Genomic DNA, 20866 nt, shown 5'->3' with positions numbered 1-20866 from the left:
GGGGGGGAAGAGACACATTGAGGGTGTGGTGTGAGCAGATAATCAAAAGATGTCAGAGACAAAAGGGTCAAAGAGGTGTTGAAGGTGGTGGTCTTTGTCTGAGAAAAGTGCTAATTAAGAATGGAAGACAGGATATTCAAAGTACAGCTGTACTTTGAATATCCTGTCTTCCATTCTTAATTAGCACTTTTCTCAGACAAAGACCACCACCTTCAACACCTCTTTGACCCTTTTGTCTCTGACATCTTTTGATTATCTGCTCACACCACACCCTCAATGTGTCTCTTCCCCCCCACCCACCTTAAACCAATTTATATTTCTCCCTTGTTGAAACTATGCTTCAGTTCTGCTGAAGGGCCATGAGGGCTCGAAACGTTGACTGATTTCTTCTCCGCCGATGCTGCCAGACTTGCTGAGTTTTTCCAGGTAATTCTGTTTTTATTTTGTTTTGGATTTCCAGCATCCGCAGTAGCTTTTAGCTTTTTGTTTTTACCAGAGTTTCATACAGTTAATTTAGAAAAGCATTAAGCCACTCATTTTACCTGTTCAAAAGGGCTCTTTGATTGAATGCCTTTTGCACCAACAAAAATCCAGTTATCTCTGAAGCCAAGATTTGAGAAAGATGAACTCCCCAAGTCAGTTACAAGTTTTCGTGCTTCGTCATTAAGTCTGCAGCAAAACAAAATGCATTTTAAGAAAAGCTAAAATAATCTGCTTTTGCTGGCGTTAATTTAGCTCTGTTGAGCACACAATGTTTAGTTTAATGGTAGGCTGACAAGCAATTACAAGAATGCTTACTCTGCCACAGGAGCAAAACATACACTACTGACAGTATCAAGGCAAAGCATCAATACCCAACATGGGGAGAAGTGCACATGATACTTAACACAAATTGCCACACAAATTGTAAGTTTGTATAGAGAAACATGCATAGGCAGACAAAATTCCATAAGGAGTGCACAAAGAGAACCTGCAAAGTCAAAACAGATTAATAAAAGAAGAGAATACTTAAAATAAGTTTTGTGCACTCACACAATACTGGGTTTCTACTTGACGACACTAATTTCAAAAATTCAGCATTGTAAACCAGAATTTGTTTTGAATATCACTTGAAGATATACTGTGGGTGTGATACCTTTCACACTTGGTTAAAAATAACTGCCTGGGTGGACTGCATAGAGGAAAAGTCAGGCAAGGCTTTGTCATAGTTGTGCGATTGTGTGCACCCTGATTTTCCCCCACCTAGACCATCATTTAGCTGCCAAGAGAAAACCATGTTGCAGTCTCTCCTCTTTTAGGCCATTTCAGACTTTTGGAGTTTGTAAAGCCTCAAATCAGAGGACATTTAGAAAATTTAAACATACATTATATAAAGTACATATGTATTTACACTGCATTTCCTTCATTTTTTAAAAAACATACTTCCAACTGATAACTGTCAGTTTGGCAAAATAGTTGATTTGACAAGATATTTTTTCAGATCAGTGTAACTTTAAATGAAAAGATTCAAATAAATTCACAAAAGCATTTCCTATTTCATAAGCAGTTGATAATTACTAACTTGGTTGCACTATCATCATAAGTAGCCATGAACACTACTGTTCCATCCTGCAAGGTCTTCAGGAAATCAATGAAAGGTTTTACATCTGTGGAGAAGACAAAGATCGATATATAACTGTATCTACATTTATAAATACAGAACCAAATATTTCTCACTAATTTGGAGCATAGCATTTAAAGCTCATCATGTTGTTAAAGTAATAAATGTGTATCGCAAACAAAGTCAATATAATTCTTCCCCTTATTTACAACTGATTTTCACTATAATTGGCTACCATGAAATCAAGTATTGAATTGTACATTACAGGGACTGAAAGAGAAATAAGCTTAAATAAGTAATATGCAAAGTAGTGCGTCACTGATACTGATTACACTTCCTTCCTATAGCTTCTCATAAATATCAGATAAGTTGGAAGAAGAGAGCGATAATGTGGCCAAAAAGGGTAGTTTATACAACACTCACGTGAAAGAGAATTGAGATAATTTTATTACAGGTTTAGCAGATGAACCTCACTATTTGTGGTTAGTACAGTTAACTTAATAAGGGGGAAATTATTAAACTAGAATCACAGAACAGGGTGGTGAAACATACTGCGTGACTGTGTTTTGAAGCCAAATTTGTTTTTTATGCAATGCTGTATTTGAACACCTTGTATGAAAACTTACAAAGAGGGAAAAGAACTGGTCACATTAGAACTAGTCTTGTGCTACAATTAGCTGTCTGTTTTTACAGAAACTGCTCAATCTTTAATAAGTGCCAGTTTAGTCAATCTTTATGAGCATGGCTCCTTTTGTACACCATTCTTCCTCCTTAAAATTAACGTGAGCTCTTTGCTCAAAAAGCACTTTCCAACTATCAGCCCATCCTTAACTTTTTCCTTTCTGCTCCAGGGTCCAAACATGCTCCATGCGTAGCTCTTCCATATTTTCAGTCTGGTTTGAATGAACACTCAGCGATGGCATTTTTTGCAATGGCGATAATAACATTATTTCACTTACTAGCAGCATATCTGTAATGTTAACACAATGACCATTTCATTTTCCTCTATTGCCTCTGGTTGTGATCCACCCTCTTTGCTCTGTACCTGCCCCAATGTAACCAGCACATCACCTGCAATGGCTTTTTCCCCCACCCCGACACACTCTTACAGGGATGAACTGTGATTCCATCCTTGGGCTGGTCATATTCTTTGATTTCATGTTGCATTTTACTAATATTGATGACACCAAGTTCTACCTATCTGCCATTATCTTTGACTCCATAACCACCATTATTGCTGGTTAATATTAAATTGTGGGAAGAGTCAGACTTTTCACCAACTTAATATTGGCCAGATCAAATGCATCTTTTGAGCTTTCATCAAAAGTGCAGAACCCAAGTACTTGATTCCATCCCTTCCTCAAGCATCTGCACAGGATAAATCCAAATTTTAAAATTTATCCATTGATGGGATCTGGATGTCATTAAGCCAGCATTTACTGCCCATCCCTGATTGTCCTTGAGGTAGTGGTGAGCTGCCTTCTTGAACCGCTGCAGTCCCTGTGATGTAGGTACACCCACAGTGCTGTTAGAGAGGGAGTTCCAAGATTTTGACCCAGCGACAGTGAAGGAATGGTGATGTGTTTCCAAGTCAGGATGGTGAGTGGCTGGTAGAGGAACTTCCACATGGTGGTATTCCCATGTGTCTGCTGCCTTTGTCCTTCTAGACAATAGCAGTCATGGGTTTGTAAGGTGCTGTCTAAGGAGCCTTGGTGAGTTCCTGCAGTGCAATTCCTTGCAGATGATACACACTGCTGCTGTGCGTCAGTGGTAGAGGAAGTGAATGTTTGTGGATGGGGCGCCAATAAAGTGGGTTGCTTTGTCCTGAATGGTGTCAAGCTTCTTTAATGTTGTTGGAGCTGCACTCATCCAGGTAAGTGGAGAGCATTACATCACATTCCTGACTTGTGCCTTAAGGATGGTGGACACGCTCTGGGGAGTCAGGTGGCGAATTATTTGCCGCAGGCTTCCTAGCCTCTGACCTGCTCTTGTAGCCACAGTGGAAATCTTCAAACATACCAGGATCTACTTTAGCCTCTTGCTCCCCCCAGAGATCTCCTAAGCAACATCCTATAAGAATGAATTCTAACACATTCAAAACGCCCATACCACATCATCCACCTCCACAAATTTATGTTCACCCCAGAACTCATCAACCTCCCCTGCCCTCTCCGTCCCTCAATGCATTTAATACAAAATTTTTATTTTTGCCTTCACATACTTGCCCCACTCTGCCTCTAATCTTGCAGCCTCATGATCCACCTATCATCCTCCATTCTTCCAACCCTAGCCTTCTGTTCATTCACCCAGCTGGCGGCAGATCCATCAACTGTCTCAATTCTGCATTCTCTCCTGGTACTTCTCTCCCTTGACTGAAACGATCCTACATCCCATATATTAAGTACATAGCCCACTCACTTATGCCATGGGTTACGCATCCCCAATTCTTATCCTACTAATGCTTTGTGCCCATTTCTTCACTGCAAAGTACCTTGGGACATGTAACTTTGTTCAAGAGATATATGAACGCATCTTATTGTTAAAATAGAACGGTATGCAAATGACAAATTTTGCTCTTAAAATAAATCTTGGAAAATGCCAGCATGTACAGTTTTTAAATGAGGGCTTCTAGGTGCTTCTTCAAACTGAATAATTTAAGGGCACTGGGGCCTTTTCATGTGAATATTCAAAGTTGAAGCTTATAAGTAAAGCTAAAAAGACAATCAAAAGCGTAAAAACTCCATACCTCCACTCCACAGGTCAAAAACTTTTGTGTCCAATACATTCCCAACTTTACCTGAAAACAATCACAAATGGAATGAACCAAAATGTATTAAAGCAATATTGGCCCTTAACTTCCACGCTCCCCAGCGTTGAATTTGGGGGGTACCTCAAAGATGCGCTGGAGGATTCCTGTGGCAAGTTCCCAGGCAAGGGTTTGCAGGACAATTGCCCAGAAGTGCTAATTTCCTCTGGACAATTGCGCTGTGCTGGGAACCATCTGAAAATGCGATTTAAATCGCAAACTTCGATGGTTCCGCCAGGGTTATACCAATAGTTACCCAGAAAAAGTTAGAAGAATTAAAACCCCCTCTAACTTCTAGATAACTATCGTAAAAATCCAGACTGACTCCCACAGGACTCCCCCTGCCCCCCCACCCCAACCTCAGGACACCCCCAACCCCCAAATCCTATCTACTTGCCTTAGGCATTTACCTTCCCCTTAGCCTATCAATTTCTCTGGCCCTTTAAACTTACCTGCTTTATGGCAGCAAGTGCTGTAAAAAAAAGGGGGCGTTGCCTCCTTGAATACGCTGGATCTACACTTTGCTGGGGCCTGCGGGGATTCTTTTGATGCAGGCCCCAAGCAGCTCCGGCTAACAGGAGTGGCAACGCAATTTTCAAGACCAGGTAAGTGTGCATTTATTTCTTCTAATTTCTGCGGGCCAGCACTTTCTGACACTAGTCAGAAGTTAAGGCCCATAGAAATGTTAAAGAAATAAGGTACAATAATGCTTAAAGAATACTTGGTTGTAAAATTAACAATGGTCATGTTACTAAGTAAATTAGCCTCGTTCAAAACCTTAAAATTTTTCCAATCTTTAAAATGAGAAAGAAAATGTTATTTGTCGATATGCAGTCTCCAGCTAAAAAAAAGGGCTCTCAATCTGATTGATAATCTGTAAATGGCCATGTGAATGAGATTTATCAATGACAAATCACAGTTAACATTTCGTTATGAGAAAATACCTGAAAATATAACAATGAAAGAAAAAAGAAAACAGCCAAATAAAGGAAGAAAGTAGTTAATAGATGGTTTGAACAAAGGCAAGGCTGATTAAATTTTCAGAGATCCAACTCATGGATCTTGCACACAAAAAGTGGATATTTCTGAAAGAAGTAATTTTAATAATTTGATGGAATTTGATCAAACTGGATAAGTTCACTTACCATCTACTGTAGCTATATTCATCCCCCGACCAACATTATTTTTAACGCCACTCATTATTCTGCAACATAATGAACAATTTTAATCAGATTTCAGTAAAGGTTTATTTTCTTCTTGTTTGCTCCAGTTACAAAGGCTCACTGGTGGTCTAGTATACTTGCAGATATCATGCTCTGTTTTGTCCAGGTAGAATTTAAATAAATGATTCAGCTTTAACTGCATGTTCTGCTCGAGCTGAGGTTACTATTTTGCTGAGTGTGTGTGTGGGGGGTGGGTGTGGGGAGCTGTATGGGGGCATGGGGAGCTGTACGGGGGCGTAGGGAGGTGTATGGGGGCGTGGGGAGGTGTATGGGGGTGTTCTGAAAGTGCATATGAACCAAGTGGTTTTCTGTTGCATTCGCAGTACAAATGTCATTCTGCTGAACGGGTGAAGCAATTTTGATCCCTGTCAAAACAAATCAATTATATCCCTGTCCCTCCCCTTGCTCTATTCTGTAAAAGGAGGGGGTGTGTGGAAGGGGTGTTAGGAGACATTCTGCTCCCCGAGGTGACCAGTCTTGGTACCACGGATCAAACAATTTCTTACTTTTGCTGTGTCCAGAACTCTGAGTCAGGTACTGCACTGGACAAATTCTAAGGAAATTTATGCAAACCCAACAGATAATGTGGCCCCAAATTCAAAAGAGTGCCTCCTTCACTACACATGTTAATAGTTCCTTTATCAACTTCAACATTCCTTGCGGCCTTACTGAACATAACTGCCAGTTAATTTTGTGTTGAGGACTTTGTGCTTAAGAGGACTTAGTTCAAGGCTGTCCAAATTCAATTCACTACAAGATTCCCAATGATCAGCAACGGAAAATAGCTTTCATCCCATAATTTGCAGATAAATTTCATTCTATATACTTCATGCAGGTTCTCCTGCTGTCCTGGTTAATATTTATCCCTTAATCAAAAGCATCAAAGTACTGATTATTTGATCAGTTAATCATTTATTGCATTGTTGGGTGTGGAACCTTTCTGTGCCCCAAAGTGACTGCTGTGTTTGGCTACAGTGACTACCCTTTATCAAAGGGAACTGAGTGGTTGTGAAAAGGTGCTGGTATATTTCAACGACACAAGGGGTGCTATTTAAATGCAAGGTCTTTCTTTAGACTTGAAACGAGTCATCAGAGAACATAAGAAAAGGAGTAGCCCATTCAGCCCTTAAGCCTCTGTCATTCAATTAGACCATGGTTGACCTGTACTTCAACTCTATTTACCCACCTTGGCTCCGTTTCCCTTGGCGACTCTTAGCAAATAAGAAAAATCTATCAATCTCAGTCCTGAAAACTCTAACTGTCCCAGCATTTACAGTCTTTGGGGGAAGAGAATTCCAGATTTCTACACCATTCTGTGTGAAAAAGTGCTTCCTGATTTCAATCCTGAATGGCCTAGCTCTAATTTTATGACCTTTGTTACGTCACAGCGGTTAGTAAAGGCTGAGTTGTTTAAATCCCAAAGGGAAACTTGAAACTACTGTCACAACCTATATTTTCAAATGGTATGTTTGAGATGCAGCTCTGAATTTAATAATAAGATCACAGAGCCTCAAGGGTTTTTATTATATAAAACTAAATTAAACATTTATTAATTTACAACAAATTAAACACATACACATGTCTACAAATTACTACCATCATAACTTTTAAACAAATCCCCAAATTAAATCAATCCCAGGTAAATCTCCACCACGGCAACAGTAACCCATAGACTTTAAACACAGGGCAAAACACATTTGACCTTACGAATTCAGAATGACATTCCTTGCAATTTGGTTTCTTTGCAGACACAGTTGGAGGCTTAGGTTAGATCTTAAATGCCTCTGCCTTACACACACAAACTCCTTTCTGTTTATACCTAGCTTTTCCTTTGAATGTAAATTATTCATTGTATCACCAGGCTTTTAACGTTACATCTCCTACCAATAATATCCTTTCATTCCACCAATTTTATTAGTAAGCTGAAAAACTAAACATTGCTTGGTGTCTTCTAGCTAGGTGCAAGATTTTACTCCCACTCGAGTACCTTATTCAACAAATGCAAATTTACACTTTACCTTCTATCCTCCTTAGGTTTATCTAATTAACATCTCAAAACTACTATACATCAAAGCACCGGGACTAGGCGGCTTTAATTCAATTATGACACACACAGTCAAACGCATAGACACAGACCCCACTACAACTCCATTTTAAAAATAATTTCCAATAACATTATAAACATTAATGTCTCTTCATGACACCTTTCATTTTTGATTCCCCATAAGAGGAATGTTTCTCTGTATCTACCCATTGAATTGTTTTAATATTTTAAACGCCTCTATCAGATCACTCCTCAATCTTCTATACTTACAGGAATACAAGATTATGCAACTTGGCCTCTTAATTTAACCTCCTAAGCACCAGGGGAGGGGAGCCCTTTGCTATCACAGGGATGAAAATGGATAAGAGAACGCCTCAAAATATTAAATTCCAGAATAATATCTAATTATTCCAAGATACAGGTCACAGCTTTAACGTAATACACAAGCAAAAATACATCAATACTTACATTTTATCTTCCACACAGATTTTGGGTCCAACAACGTTTGCTGCTCCACTTGCCATTTTGAATGCAAAATGGTTCTCAGGACAAGGCTTTGCAAGACTACATTTGTACTTCAGCAGTTTTGTTGCTAAGGCAAGGTTTTAAAGAACAGTTTCAAAAAAAATTTCTCATCCATATATACAAACCAGAATTAGAGATTATAATTAAATCTGACAGGACTTGGTGATTTATGAACATGACTGATTCACAATTGAGGATTACAGTATACAGCTTTTTCTCCTTTTTCCCTGTAACCCTTTTAACTCATTTACCAGCCCATCAGAATGGGCCATAAACTAGCTTTACACTTTACAAAAGCAAAATGTTGCAGATGTTGGAAATCTGAAATGAAAAACAGGAAGTGTGGGAAATACTCAACAGGGCTGGCACCATCTTTAGGCAGTGAAACAGGGTTAACTTTTCAGGTCGCTGACACTTCATCAGAATCGGGAAATGTTAGAAACGCAATAGGTTTTATGTAGGTCAAATTGGGGATAATGGAAAAAGAACAAAAGGGAAGGACTGAGATAGAGCAGGAGATGTGAAACATTAAACGGCAAAAGAGCTGGTGGGACAGAGTTAAGGGGAGTAGTAATGGGACAAGAAAAAGACAGAAGATGTGAACAGAGGTGTGAACAGCAGAATAATGAACAGTTACTGTCCAAAAACAAAGCAAGGTTGAGACCGACACGTGTAAAGAAAAGGAAACAAAATGGGGGCAGAGATTATGATCCGAAGTTGTGGAACTCGCTGTTGAGTCCAGAAGGCTGTAAGGTACCTAATCAAAAGATGAGGCGCTAGTCCTCACAATGAGCTTCACTACAACACTGCAGTAGGCCGAAGACAGAGATGTCAGCGTGAAAGCAAGGTGGAGAATTAAAATGGCAGACCATCAGTAGCTTGGGGTCATGACTGCAGAGTGAATGGGGATGTTCCGCAAAGTGGTCACCAATCTGCATTTGATCTCCCCAATGTAGAGCAGACCACATTGAGAGTGGCAACTGCCGTATACATGCAAATTGCGGCTTTGCCTGGAAGGAGAGTTTGGGACCTTGGACCCATAGACTTTAAACAGACACTAAGCAAAACACATTTGACCATATTAATTCAAAATGAAGTTCCTTGCAATTTGGTTCCTTTGCTGGCACAGTTGGAGGCTTACTTGGAGGCTTGGTTAGATCTTAAATGCCTCTGCCTTACACACACAAACTCCTTTCTGTTTATACCTAGCCTTTCCTTTGAATGTAAATTATCCATTGTATCACCAGGCTTTTAACGTTACATCTCCTACCAATAATATCCTTTCATTCCATCAATTTTATTATTGGAGAGACGAGGTTAAAAGGGCAACTGTTGCATCACCTGCACTTGCATGGAAAGGTGCCCCAAGTAGGGGACGGAGTGTTGGGGGTGGTTGAGGAGTGGAGCACATGTAGTGGAGAGAATGGTAGCTTTACACATTGTCTGGATACGAGAATTCATTTATATTTAAGGTTGCAGAAGCAAACGCCATGTGAAGATCTCAGTACAGAAATCCCTTGGGTCCACCAAGGTAATAGCCTGTTAATGAAGTAATGAGAGTCAGCAGATGACAAAATGCTCTATACCCAAAATCAAATTATGGCACGATGCATAATGAAGTGACTGATAGCTCAATCCTCCTGTTCAGCATGCTCCAGCTGTGCACAATGACTAATTCTGTTCCCTCTGAACCCTGGAATATCACCTGACAGCACAAACATTTACAAATGCATGCATGGCTGCAGGCTATGGGAGAAGGTAAGCTTGTTGGGAATTGAAGTGGCTGGTGCAATGTCATTCAATATGCCTCACTTGTGCATGCAGTTTGGATCTAACCAAGGCATTACTGGTACAGGACACTCCGGAAGAGCTTTCCTGGTTTGCACATATCTGAGGGTAGGTGCAGCATTACAACCATTATATTATGTTTCTCTGGAAAGTAACCTAGTTAGATATATATTTTCATTATGAAATAAGCCATTTGCTGCTGCAACCCAAAAGTTTTTAATATGTCCCCTACCCTAGAATTATTTTTCTTAAAAAACTTACGCTTTACTTCCACTTCAGCTTGTGATCTGGCTGCAAAATTAAAACATCAAGTTGTTAGCTATATGATTTGTTTACTGATAAGCATATATAATTAAAATATAGGTTTGCAGAATATGTTAAATCCATTTATTTTAAATGCATCCTTATTGAAGCTTCCATTAATTTGACATGAAGTTCTCTCACATTATGACAACAGGATTTTGACCTTACAGTAGGGAAAGCTTCAGGTGTGCTGAAATTCACAACACACCTGATGCAGTTAAAGTCTATTACTATCTTCCTCACTATTTTCCTCCACTTCTAAGTTAGATGTGAGCTGCAATTTAAAAATTGTGCTTTGTAACCCCAAGTGCAAGCTATTTGGCCCATCATGTCAAAAAAAAAAGCTATCCAACCTAACCCCACTTTCCAGCTTTCATTCCATAGCCCTGTAGGTTACGACATAGAGTGCAAATCCATGTATTTTTTTTTAAATGTAATGTGGATTTCTGCCTCTACCAACATTTCAGGCATGAGCTCCAGACCCCACCATCCTCTGGGTGAAACAATTCACTTCAACTCTCCTCCAATTCTTCCATCAATTACTTCAATCTCTTTGTCAAGAGAAACAGGTCCTTCAAATCCACTAAATACAGGCCACCTTTAATTTTATCTATCTAAATAAATCTCCCCTCAGCCTCGTGTTCCAAGAAAACAACCCAAGCTATCAACATTTTCACAGTTGAAATTTTCCAGTCCTGGCAATATCTCCATAAATCTCCTCTATACTCTCTCTAGTATAATCACATCCTTCCTGTAATGCACCAGAGCTGTTTGCAATCTCTGAACTATGGCCTAACTAGTGCTTTATACTGCTTTGGCATAATTCACTTGCTCTTATTATTTTTTTCCACAGCTAATAAAGAAATATATCCTGTATGCTGCCTTAACTACCTTTTCTCTATCTGTCCTGTTGCCTTGAGGGATCTGTGAACATGCACTCCTCTCCTTTACACTGCCTAATCATAGTGGTTTTCCAAGTTCCCTGTTATCACATCCTTAAAAACATATTCTAGCATTTTCCTTACTACTGATGTCAGGCTTCCTGGTCTATAGTTTTGTGCTTTCTCTCTTCTTCCTTTCTTGAGCAGCCAGGCTACATTTTCTACCTTTCAAATCATGGGGGTTGTTCTAGAAACTAGGAAATTTCAGAAGATCAAAACCATTGCATCCACCATCTCTCTGCAGGCACCTCTTTTAAAACCCCAAGAGACCATCAGGTCCCAGGGATTTTTCAGCTTTTAATAATGTTCATTCTTCCAGTACTTTTCCTCTATGAATAACAATTACTTAAACTCCTCACTTTGATTACATCAACGTCAAGCAGCCCATCAATATTCACTGCTAAAAGCACATGAAGATTGGCCACTCTGGCCAATACTGGAGGGCACTAGTTAAACTGAACAGTGTGTGAAATTCTCTACCATAAAACATAGAAATTGAATGCATAAATTCTTTAAAGGAAGAATTATATGGTTGAAAAGGGGGAAATATTAAAGGTATAAGAGTAAGCAAGAGTGGGATTAGATTGTGGTCCATGGAGAAACACTATGGCCTTCTAGTAACAATTATTCATGTAGAGTCCTAAACTGTGGCCAAAGCAGAGTCTGAACTTGCTCTCGCTTCATTTTCACACAATTGAGCAAACACCACCAGAGTCCCTGGTATGAGGATATTGATGTCAGCAGTGCCACTGATGGGATTAGCTAAAAGCAGAGATTACGAACTGAATTTGGGAACCTCCTGTCCAATACACTTCAATACTACACCCTGGGGAGGACTATATACTTCCTGTAACTCATATTAAACATTAGTTATATTCAAAAATATAAAATCATTGTGCTAATTCAGCAGAACAGAGTGTGCATTCAAAGTTCACTAATTTATTTATTCTTTCATGGGATGTGGGTGTTACTGGCAAGGATAGCATTTGTTGCCCTTCCATAACTGCCCCTGAATTGCCTAACTGCCCTTGTAAAATGGCTTGCTAGGCCATTTTAGAGGGCAATTAAGAGTTAACCACATTGCTGTGGGTCTGGAATCACACGTAGGGCAGGTCAGGTAAGCATGCCAGATTTCCTTCCCTAAAGGACATTAGTGAACCAGGTGGATTTTTGGGACAATTGATGGTAGTTTCATGGTTGCCATTACTGAACAGCTTTATATTCCAGATTTATTTATTGAATTTGATATATGCCATTGTAGCATCATTGAAAATATGATCTTTATGAATACATTCATGATTTTGCCATGCCTAAGATGCTGTTGAAATCTTCGAGGCCATCCGCTCAGAAATCTACAAATCCCACCAGCTGTCACAGTGGGATTCAAAACCATCTCCCCAGAGCATTAGACTGTATTATTAGTCCAGTGACATTACCACTAGATCACCATCTCCCCCAATAAATGGCTTCAAATATCACTCAGGCTTTTCCGCTCCCGATGATGATCATCTGCCAGACCAAATTAAAAGCCGCACACATTTATTAACTATCAACAACAAATGGCTTGTGCAGCCAACCATTACTTGCAAGCATCAAGGTTATGCCTGGGGTACCTGGTTTAAATTGTGGACTTCCAACTATTCAAATTATTAATCACCACATTCTGGGCAACCAGCTAATTCAAAGAACAAGGATGAGGGGGTGGGGTGAGGAGAGAAAAAAAAGGATTAAATATCAGAGGGTAGAGTCTCTGCCTAGTTACTGGAAGCAATTGTTGACATATAATTCAGCAATGGACTGGACACAAGTAATTCACTAAACCATTAGCCTATAGAGGGGTACCTGGCCACATTCAAAGTTGAGAATACAATATAGAAAGAGGAAGGAAGGAGGTTGGGGAGGGGGGTGCACAGATGGAAAGATGTGGATGTGGGGAAAACTTACCTAAATATCTAGCTAAAAAGAAAACAAAACACAGCAATCACTTGACCAGTCTGCATCCATAAATGCCCAGCAACATGTGTAACTACGTCTCATAAGTGACACCTTTATTAGTGAAACTGATTTACTACTTCTTTCATCTTCTATGTCAAAACTTTGCACCCCATTTTATACTGAAAACATTAACATTTAAAGGCACCAGTCATGCCTTTTAAAATGCTTACCAAATATTGATCCCAAATTTGCATCGATTTTGATTTCAAATATTTGTAGTGTGAAATAACCCACCAGCAAAAACACAACAACAGCCAATGCAAACTTTATTGAACCTGAAAGAGGAAAGAAAGAAAAGCACATCAATTTGAGACAGTTTCAGAATCCTGAAGCAATATACAACTAAATTCATTAAAATAGAAAGTTTTCAATATTTTCAATGATGCTGCAGTGGCATACATGATCTTGTACACGAATGTATATTCGTGATTTTGCCATGCCTAAGATGCTATTGAAATCATGCTAAGGCCACCCGCTCACAAATCTACAAATAAGAATGACAGATCCAGAAGAAACTCCCGTGCACCGTTGTTCACAAGCACAGGAAGTGATTGCTGAAATTAAATGAAGTGCAGAGCTCAGGGAGCACTGACAACCAGAACATTGAGTGCAATGGGACACAAATCCCTCTCAGCTCTGTTGAAAACAAACTAATTTTCAGATTCAATTTCATTCTCTTATATTGGGATTAAACTCAGCTTCGCTCTTGTGGGTTTATATACCACAGAAATTTGGCATTTTTAAGTAACAGATTTTTAAGAAATATTTGACTGCAAAACTATTTCCAATCATGTCAACTGTACCCAGATACCAGGACCACCAATACTGCCATACCTGAAGGGCCACAATCAACCACACAACACAAACAAATCCCAAGTTCCTAATTGGCAGGAGTATCAGAACAATCCCCAATTCCAAGCTACAGAAGCCCCACAGCTAAACCAAAACATATCTACTTCCAATTTACATGCTGCCTACAATATTCCTGAACTGTCTGGACGACAAGATAGATATAAATTAAATAGCAAAATAAAAATTTGATGACTTTTTTAAAAACAATTTTCACTGAATAATGACGACCACAAGAAAACCTGATTTAAAAAAATCCCAGATTATGTAACAAAAATGCAATGCAACTTAATTACCTTAAATCAGTTAAAGATATAGTAGCATTGTTAAAAATGTAATGCTAAGATCTCTGTTCCTCTAAAAGAGTGTATGCTCTGACTTACTGTGAGCAGTAGGCCACAGGAGGCTGCCAATATCATAAAAATTATGCACTATTCCAGTCACAATTAAAGGCAACTTTATTCTAAACAAAGTAAACACCCTCCGCTTTATTAGCTTAAGGGAAAATTTTACTTTGCGAATTTAGCAAATAGAAGTAAACATCAAATAGCAAAAACATGAACTTACTTAAAGACAAACAACTCAACAGTAGCCAAATTCCTGGTATTAAGATCAATTCAAAGAGGAAAGTCACACAATAAAAAAATCAACCTGTACAGTAAAACTTAAAATGCCCAAAGTTGAAATGTCCAGCACCTCATTCCATAAGAAATACAGAATTACAACTATTTTTACCTGCTCCCCCCCAACGCATGACTCCTCAGCATCGCACTACCACTTGCCCCATCAGCTTTGCCAGCTGCATGCTTACTCTTACTATCTGTTATCCTCCTGCTCACTTACTTCCCATCGATAAGATTCTTCTTCTAATCCTACTAAGCTCCTGACTTGCCGCCATTTCACCTATACTCCCTTTCAATAAACACATGTGCCGGTCAGCACTGTTGAGCTGTCCTGTTTACTTTCCTTTCAACTAAAGCTTTTCCGCTCTGGTATCATTCAGTCTGCTCCTTGGTCACATGCTCTCCTTTACTTAAAATTGAAGTTTGTTACAATGCAATCTCATTATCTCCATTACGGCACATCTTAAAACGCTTTGCAAACAAAAGAAAATAAGGAGATGCCAGAAGCACATTCTCCAATCTGCTGCCCTTCAGCACCTGAAGCTCGGGAACAGCAGCAAAACCAAATGTTCAGAGAAAATCCCCAGAAAAAATGCCTCAAAATTAAACACTCTCTCCACACTTAAGTTCAATCAAATAAAAATAACCAACAATACAGTGCCTCAGGGACATTCATTCAAATTAATGCAAAATAATCAATAAATACTCATGTGCTAGTGTCCACTTGGCCTACACACAAGACCTCAATCTCAGTCATTCATTTAACAAATTGAATTAAAGCTTACACCCCTGAACATTACATTATATTTCTTAAATAACTGATTTCCAAACTTTTATTTCTCATTTGCAAATATTAGTTTCTGCGTGTTCTGGTTTTTGCTTCAATTTATTTCAATTAATTCTTCTAATATTCAGAAATGTAATTGCATTACCAAATAATTCCCCAAAAGCATTTATTTTCCAAATATCACCCATTAGATTTTGTTTCCTTTTACTGATGAAGTTAAAATTTTCCATAGCTTAATCTTTATAATTTTTTGTCTGCCAACTAACCCTCATCCTAGTCACCTGCTCAAAAAGAGAGACATAGCATCATATTGCGTGTCAGCCTGGAATCACTCACCGGAGCAGCAAGCTAAACACAGAAACTTAACCTATGCTACTCACATCAACTCCCCCCACCATCCCCACAAGATCCATTAACTTTTAGGTCACTTATGTAGGTAAACACATCAAGGTCCTGTAAACCATGTTCAAAATAACCAGTTAATCTGTTTTGGTGGTGTTTGTTGAGCAATTGACATTGAACAGGTCTCCAGGAGAACTTTATCAAATAGTGCCATGACTACCTGAATAGCCAGGCACTCTTTAGTTTAATATTTCATCCAAACAATAACACCTCTGATAATGCACCAATTATTTGGTTCTCACTGACCTGTCAGCCTAGGTAACTTGCTCAAGTCCTGCAATAAGGTTTAAACCTATGTCCTTCTGACTTAGAGGTGGGAATACTGCTACTAAACCAAGATGACAGATTAATTAATGAGAAGTAGTACCTGTAACCAAGTAACAACCCTTTCTTTCGTGAGGTCTGTTAGACTCCTTGGTCCGAGATTCAAGACAGTTACAGTGGGTCACCAACACTGAAGGAAAGCCGTGACACTGGCTTGTGGCTCTTGGTGGCGAGGCGCGTTCAGGGTGCACTGAGGACAGTTCGCCCCGGTTGACAAACACATTGGGAGTACAGGGAACCCACCTACTCTCACGATAGGGGAAGGCGCAGCAGTGCTCATTTCCCTTGACCAAGGTAACAATGAAGGCTCCAGCTAGGCGAGTTATAACACTCGCCCCGGAACGATAAGCAACCTTCCCAGCCTGACCCAGAGACGGTTGCAATGCTCTGCCAACAAAGGGAATGCACCCAGCGAATGGCCGTGTCCACAAGGGAAGCGGTCGTAACAGAGAAGATCCACCGAGCCCCAACACAACCGACCATAGCTACTGAGTTGTTAGGTCGACTGCCATCCTTCACTTTCATTACGCTGGAGTACCTCAGGGTAGTGTTCTAAGGTCAATCATCCTCAACTTCTTCAATGATCTTCCCTGCATCATAAGTTCAGAAGTGGAGATATTTGCTGACGATTGCACAGTGCCATTCGCAATCCTCAGGTACTGAAGCAATCCATGTCCGCATTCAGCGAGACCTCGACCACATTCAGGCTTGGGCTGATAAGAAGCAAGAAACATTCGTGCTGAATGCTGAACTGCCCCTATTCCCAACAGTCCAGCCCCCTGCACATGACATTATGTGGGAGGAAGGGACAGTTTTGCTTCGTTTAAATCACTGAATTTCCCATCTGCTGGAAGGAGTGCCGGGGGGAAGGAAAACGCAATTTTGAGAGAGTTGGGAACATTGTCCAAAATAATTACTACAGTAAATGTCCAATTTATACTTACCTTCTTATTACTGTTGCCTGTGAACATCATGAGAAATCTTAGACTGCATTACTGTTGTTTAATTTGTCAAAAATAATGAGCTATTTTACATTGAAAAACAGGCCTGAAATTCAAGCACAAAGAGTTGAGCATACTATATGATCAGGATTCTGAAGGCTTTGCATAGAACATTGGAAAATTAAAGAAAAACTCAGTTTTGTAAGGATAAAATATGGAACAACAACAGTTTTTCAACATTACATTTAAATGCAGGCGTCAAATGAATGTATATTTCCATTCATTTTTTGCTACTACTAGAATCTTGCTTTCTAGCCATTCTTATGAAAGCAGAGCTTGAAGGAAAATGGGGCCAATATTATCTTAAAATCCTAAGCTTGGAAAAATCTCCCAAATAACAGATGCTGCTTCTCCGAGGTGTTTTAAAGACAGGCAAAAGCTAATCCCAAATTTCATACTGGACCAATGTGTGTTAACCAGGTTCCAAAGATACCTGGAACTAATTTTTTTTAACTGGTTCACCCAATGTGGACATCACTGGCAAGGTTAGCATTTATTGCCCATCCCTAATTGCCCGAGGGTCGTGGTGAGGCACCGCCTTTAATTGCTGTGTGATGCAAGTCCACCCGGTGTTTTTAGGCAGGGGCTTAAATACAATACATTCTCAGTTGTTTACAACGTATAAAGTAAGATAGATGAGAGAGATTTTAAAATTTTGATCCTTGATTTCAGATGCCTTCATGCCTCACCCCTCTCTGTCTCCGTAATATCCTCAAAGCTGTTGTTGTATAAAGTGGGAATCCTAAAATTTGAGTAAAACAATATTACACGAAGACTAGCACCATAAGTTACATATTCTTTAAACTCACTTAATCTTATTTCTGTACATAGAAAAAAATAAAAATACTGTTAGGAGAGTAACTATTAGTCTGCATTTTGCAAAAAACGAGTCCAATGTTCAGCCTCTTCTCTCATTTTATTTGTCCTAATTTTCTCTGCCTCCCAATCACTTTTCAAATGCTTCATTCCATTTCTGAGTACCAAGATACACTAAAGAAGAAACTTGTGAGGCTCTGACGATCATCATAAAGTTGTTATTGGACGCTGATGCATCAGCAATCAACAAAATACAATGCTAAACTAATGTTGAAGTATTGGGCTCCACACTCTTGGAAGAATGTTAAGGCAACAGAGGGGGTACTGTGTAGATTCATGAGAAGGCTGCCTGGAATGAGGAAATAACAAACACAAAAGGAAGTCTTGTAAAAAGTCATGAACAGATGGGATGGAGTAGATAGGCTATTTCAAGTTTTTGAAGAGACACAAATTTCAGATGAAACGCAAGACACTTAGGACAGAGAGCAGGATAAATCTGTCTTTTTATACAGGTGGTTTTGAGCACTATCAGAGTGAGTTGATTAGAGACCATGTCAACTTTCAAGAATAGATTAGATAGGTGGTTAAAGGAAAGGGAAATAAAGGGATTTTGGAACAGGCAGGCATGTCCTTGTGTGAAGGGTAAACTACAACATAGGCTAGTTGTGTCAAATGTCCTATTTCCATGTTGTAATTTTTATGTAACATATAGTCAGAACAATAGAATGTAATTCACAGGAGTTGTGATCAAACTATTATGTTCTGATCAGTTGAATAATGTATCAGTTTCTTGTCTCAAGACAGATGCTTGAGTACTGGAGACAGTGCAGAGAAGAATCACAAGAATGATCCCTGATGTTAAAAGGTCAGAGCTATAAGGAAATACTGAAAAGACTTAATCTTATCAGCCTAGCAAAAGGGCATTTAAGAAATGATCTTATAGTTTCACAAAATAGTTAAGGGAATGAAGAAGATAAACCTGGACTATAGTAGTTAATTAGTAAGAGTAGGGCAGAGGGACATAAATACAAATGAGCAATAGGCAATATGTTGTGTAGAGCAGTGAAGGTGAGAACTTTAAAAGTGATTAAAGCAATCCTGTATAATGAAGTTGTGGGACTTAGGAATGGATGTTTGGGGTGGATGGCCTTCCTCACTCTAAATTTGAGAGTAATTAGACACAACTAAGTGGCTTGCTAGGACTTTCCAGAGGGCAGTTAAATGACACATTGTTGTAGGTGTGGAGTCACAACTAGACCAGACACGGTGAGGGCCGCAGATTCCTTCCTTAAAGGACAATAGTGAAGTAGTGGCACAGTGGTAGTGTTCCTACCTCTGGCCAGGAGCTCCATGATCAAGTCCCACTTCAAGACCTGATGTCCACAGGCCTGTTCATAATGTGGCCAAATAGGCCGATTATTAGCCTGTAAATCCTTCCAGTATGCCTTAAGGCAGGTGGTAAGAGTGGGAGTGTTTCTTGGTCAGCCATATTGCAGAAGGCAACAGCAAATCACTGCCAAGCATAATCATAGACCGATCCAGTGGAAGTCCATGGTTGCCAACACCCTCGTAGGGAATGCACCCGAAGGAAGGAGTGAAACAGGTGTGCCTTTACAAAAATTCAGTAGTTTTGTGGTCACCACTACTGATACAAACTTTTTATTGCATATTTATTTAATTAGCTGAATTAACTGGGATTTGAATTTGCGTCTCTGGAACATCTGTCTAGATGTCTGGATTACTAGTTCATTAACATAACCGCTACGCTGCCATTCCCTATGATGCTGCAGTGACAGGTTACTTGCAACTAGGAACTGGGGTCAGTGACCAAGCAGACATCCTTTTGTTCTGTTCATTCATGGAATGTGGGCTTTACTGGCTAGGCCAGCATTTATTGCCCATCCCTAGTTCCCCTTGAGAAGGTGGTGGTGAACTGCCTTCTCGACCGCTGCAGTCCATGTGGTGTAGGTACACGCACAGTGCTGTTAGGGAGGGAGTTCCAAGGTTTTGACCCAGCGGCAGTGAAAGCAACAGCGATATATTTCCGAGTCAGGATGGTGAGTGGCTGAGTGGCTTGAAGGGGAATGTCCAGGTGGTGGTGCTCCCATCTATCTGCTGCCCTTGTCCTTCTAGATAGTAGTGGTCATGGGTTTGGAAGATGCTGTCGAAGGAGCCTTGGTGAATTCATGCACTGCATCTTGTGGATGTACACACTGCTGCTACTGTGCGTCGGTGGTGGAGGGAGTGAATGTTTGTGGATGTGGTGCCAATCAAGCGGGCTGCTTTGTCCTGGACGGTGTCAAGCTTCTTGAGTGTTGTGGGAGCTGCACTCATCCAGGCAAGTTGGGAGCATTCTATCACACTCCTGGCTTGTGCCTTGTGCTTTGTAGATGCTGGGCAGGCTTTGGGGAGTCAGGAGGTTAGTTATTCACCACAGGACTCCTAGCCTCTGACCCTGCTCTTCTACCCACAGTATTTATATGGCTAGTCCAGTTCAGTTTCTCGTCAATGGTAACCTCCAGTTGATAGTGGGGGGGTTCAGTGATGGTAATGCCATTGAAATGTCAAGGGGCGATGGTTAGATTCTCTCTTGTTGGAGATGGTCATTGCCTGGCACTTGTGTGGCGTGAATGTTACTTGCTACTTGTCAGCCTAAGCCTGGATATCATCCGGTCTTGCTGCATTTGGACATGGGCTGTTTCAGTATCTGAGGAGTCATGAATGGTGAACATTGTGCAATCATCAGCGAACATCCCCACTTCTGACCTTATGATGGAAGAAAGATCATTGATGAAGCAGCTGAAGGTGGTTGGGCTGAGGACACAACTCTGGGGAACTC

At 40.0% G+C, this 20866-nt stretch overlaps 1 protein-coding gene across 2 annotated transcripts in view; it reads right to left on the bottom strand.

Moving 5' to 3' along the window:
* Positions 1 to 20866, bottom strand: part of LOC144696756 (protein FAM3C-like) — a 58552-nt gene that overhangs the window by 3900 nt on the left and 33786 nt on the right. For both annotated transcript variants that reach the window (XM_078568439.1, XM_078568441.1), the window contains 7 exons: positions 13396 to 13500; positions 10248 to 10277; positions 8142 to 8265; positions 5552 to 5610; positions 4347 to 4397; positions 1562 to 1646; positions 543 to 669 (listed from right to left, as the gene is read on the bottom strand). In XM_078568439.1, the coding sequence (XP_078424565.1) occupies positions 543 to 669; positions 1562 to 1646; positions 4347 to 4397; positions 5552 to 5610; positions 8142 to 8265; positions 10248 to 10277; positions 13396 to 13500 (581 nt within the window). The remainder of the gene's footprint in view (positions 1 to 542; positions 670 to 1561; positions 1647 to 4346; positions 4398 to 5551; positions 5611 to 8141; positions 8266 to 10247; positions 10278 to 13395; positions 13501 to 20866) is intronic.

The sequence above is a fragment of the Cetorhinus maximus genome, chromosome 22, assembly GCF_964194155.1.
Source record: "Cetorhinus maximus chromosome 22, sCetMax3.hap1.1, whole genome shotgun sequence".
In the NCBI taxonomy this organism is placed as follows: domain Eukaryota; kingdom Metazoa; phylum Chordata; class Chondrichthyes; order Lamniformes; family Cetorhinidae; genus Cetorhinus; species Cetorhinus maximus.
This window is presented reverse-complemented; position numbering and strand designations above follow the sequence as displayed.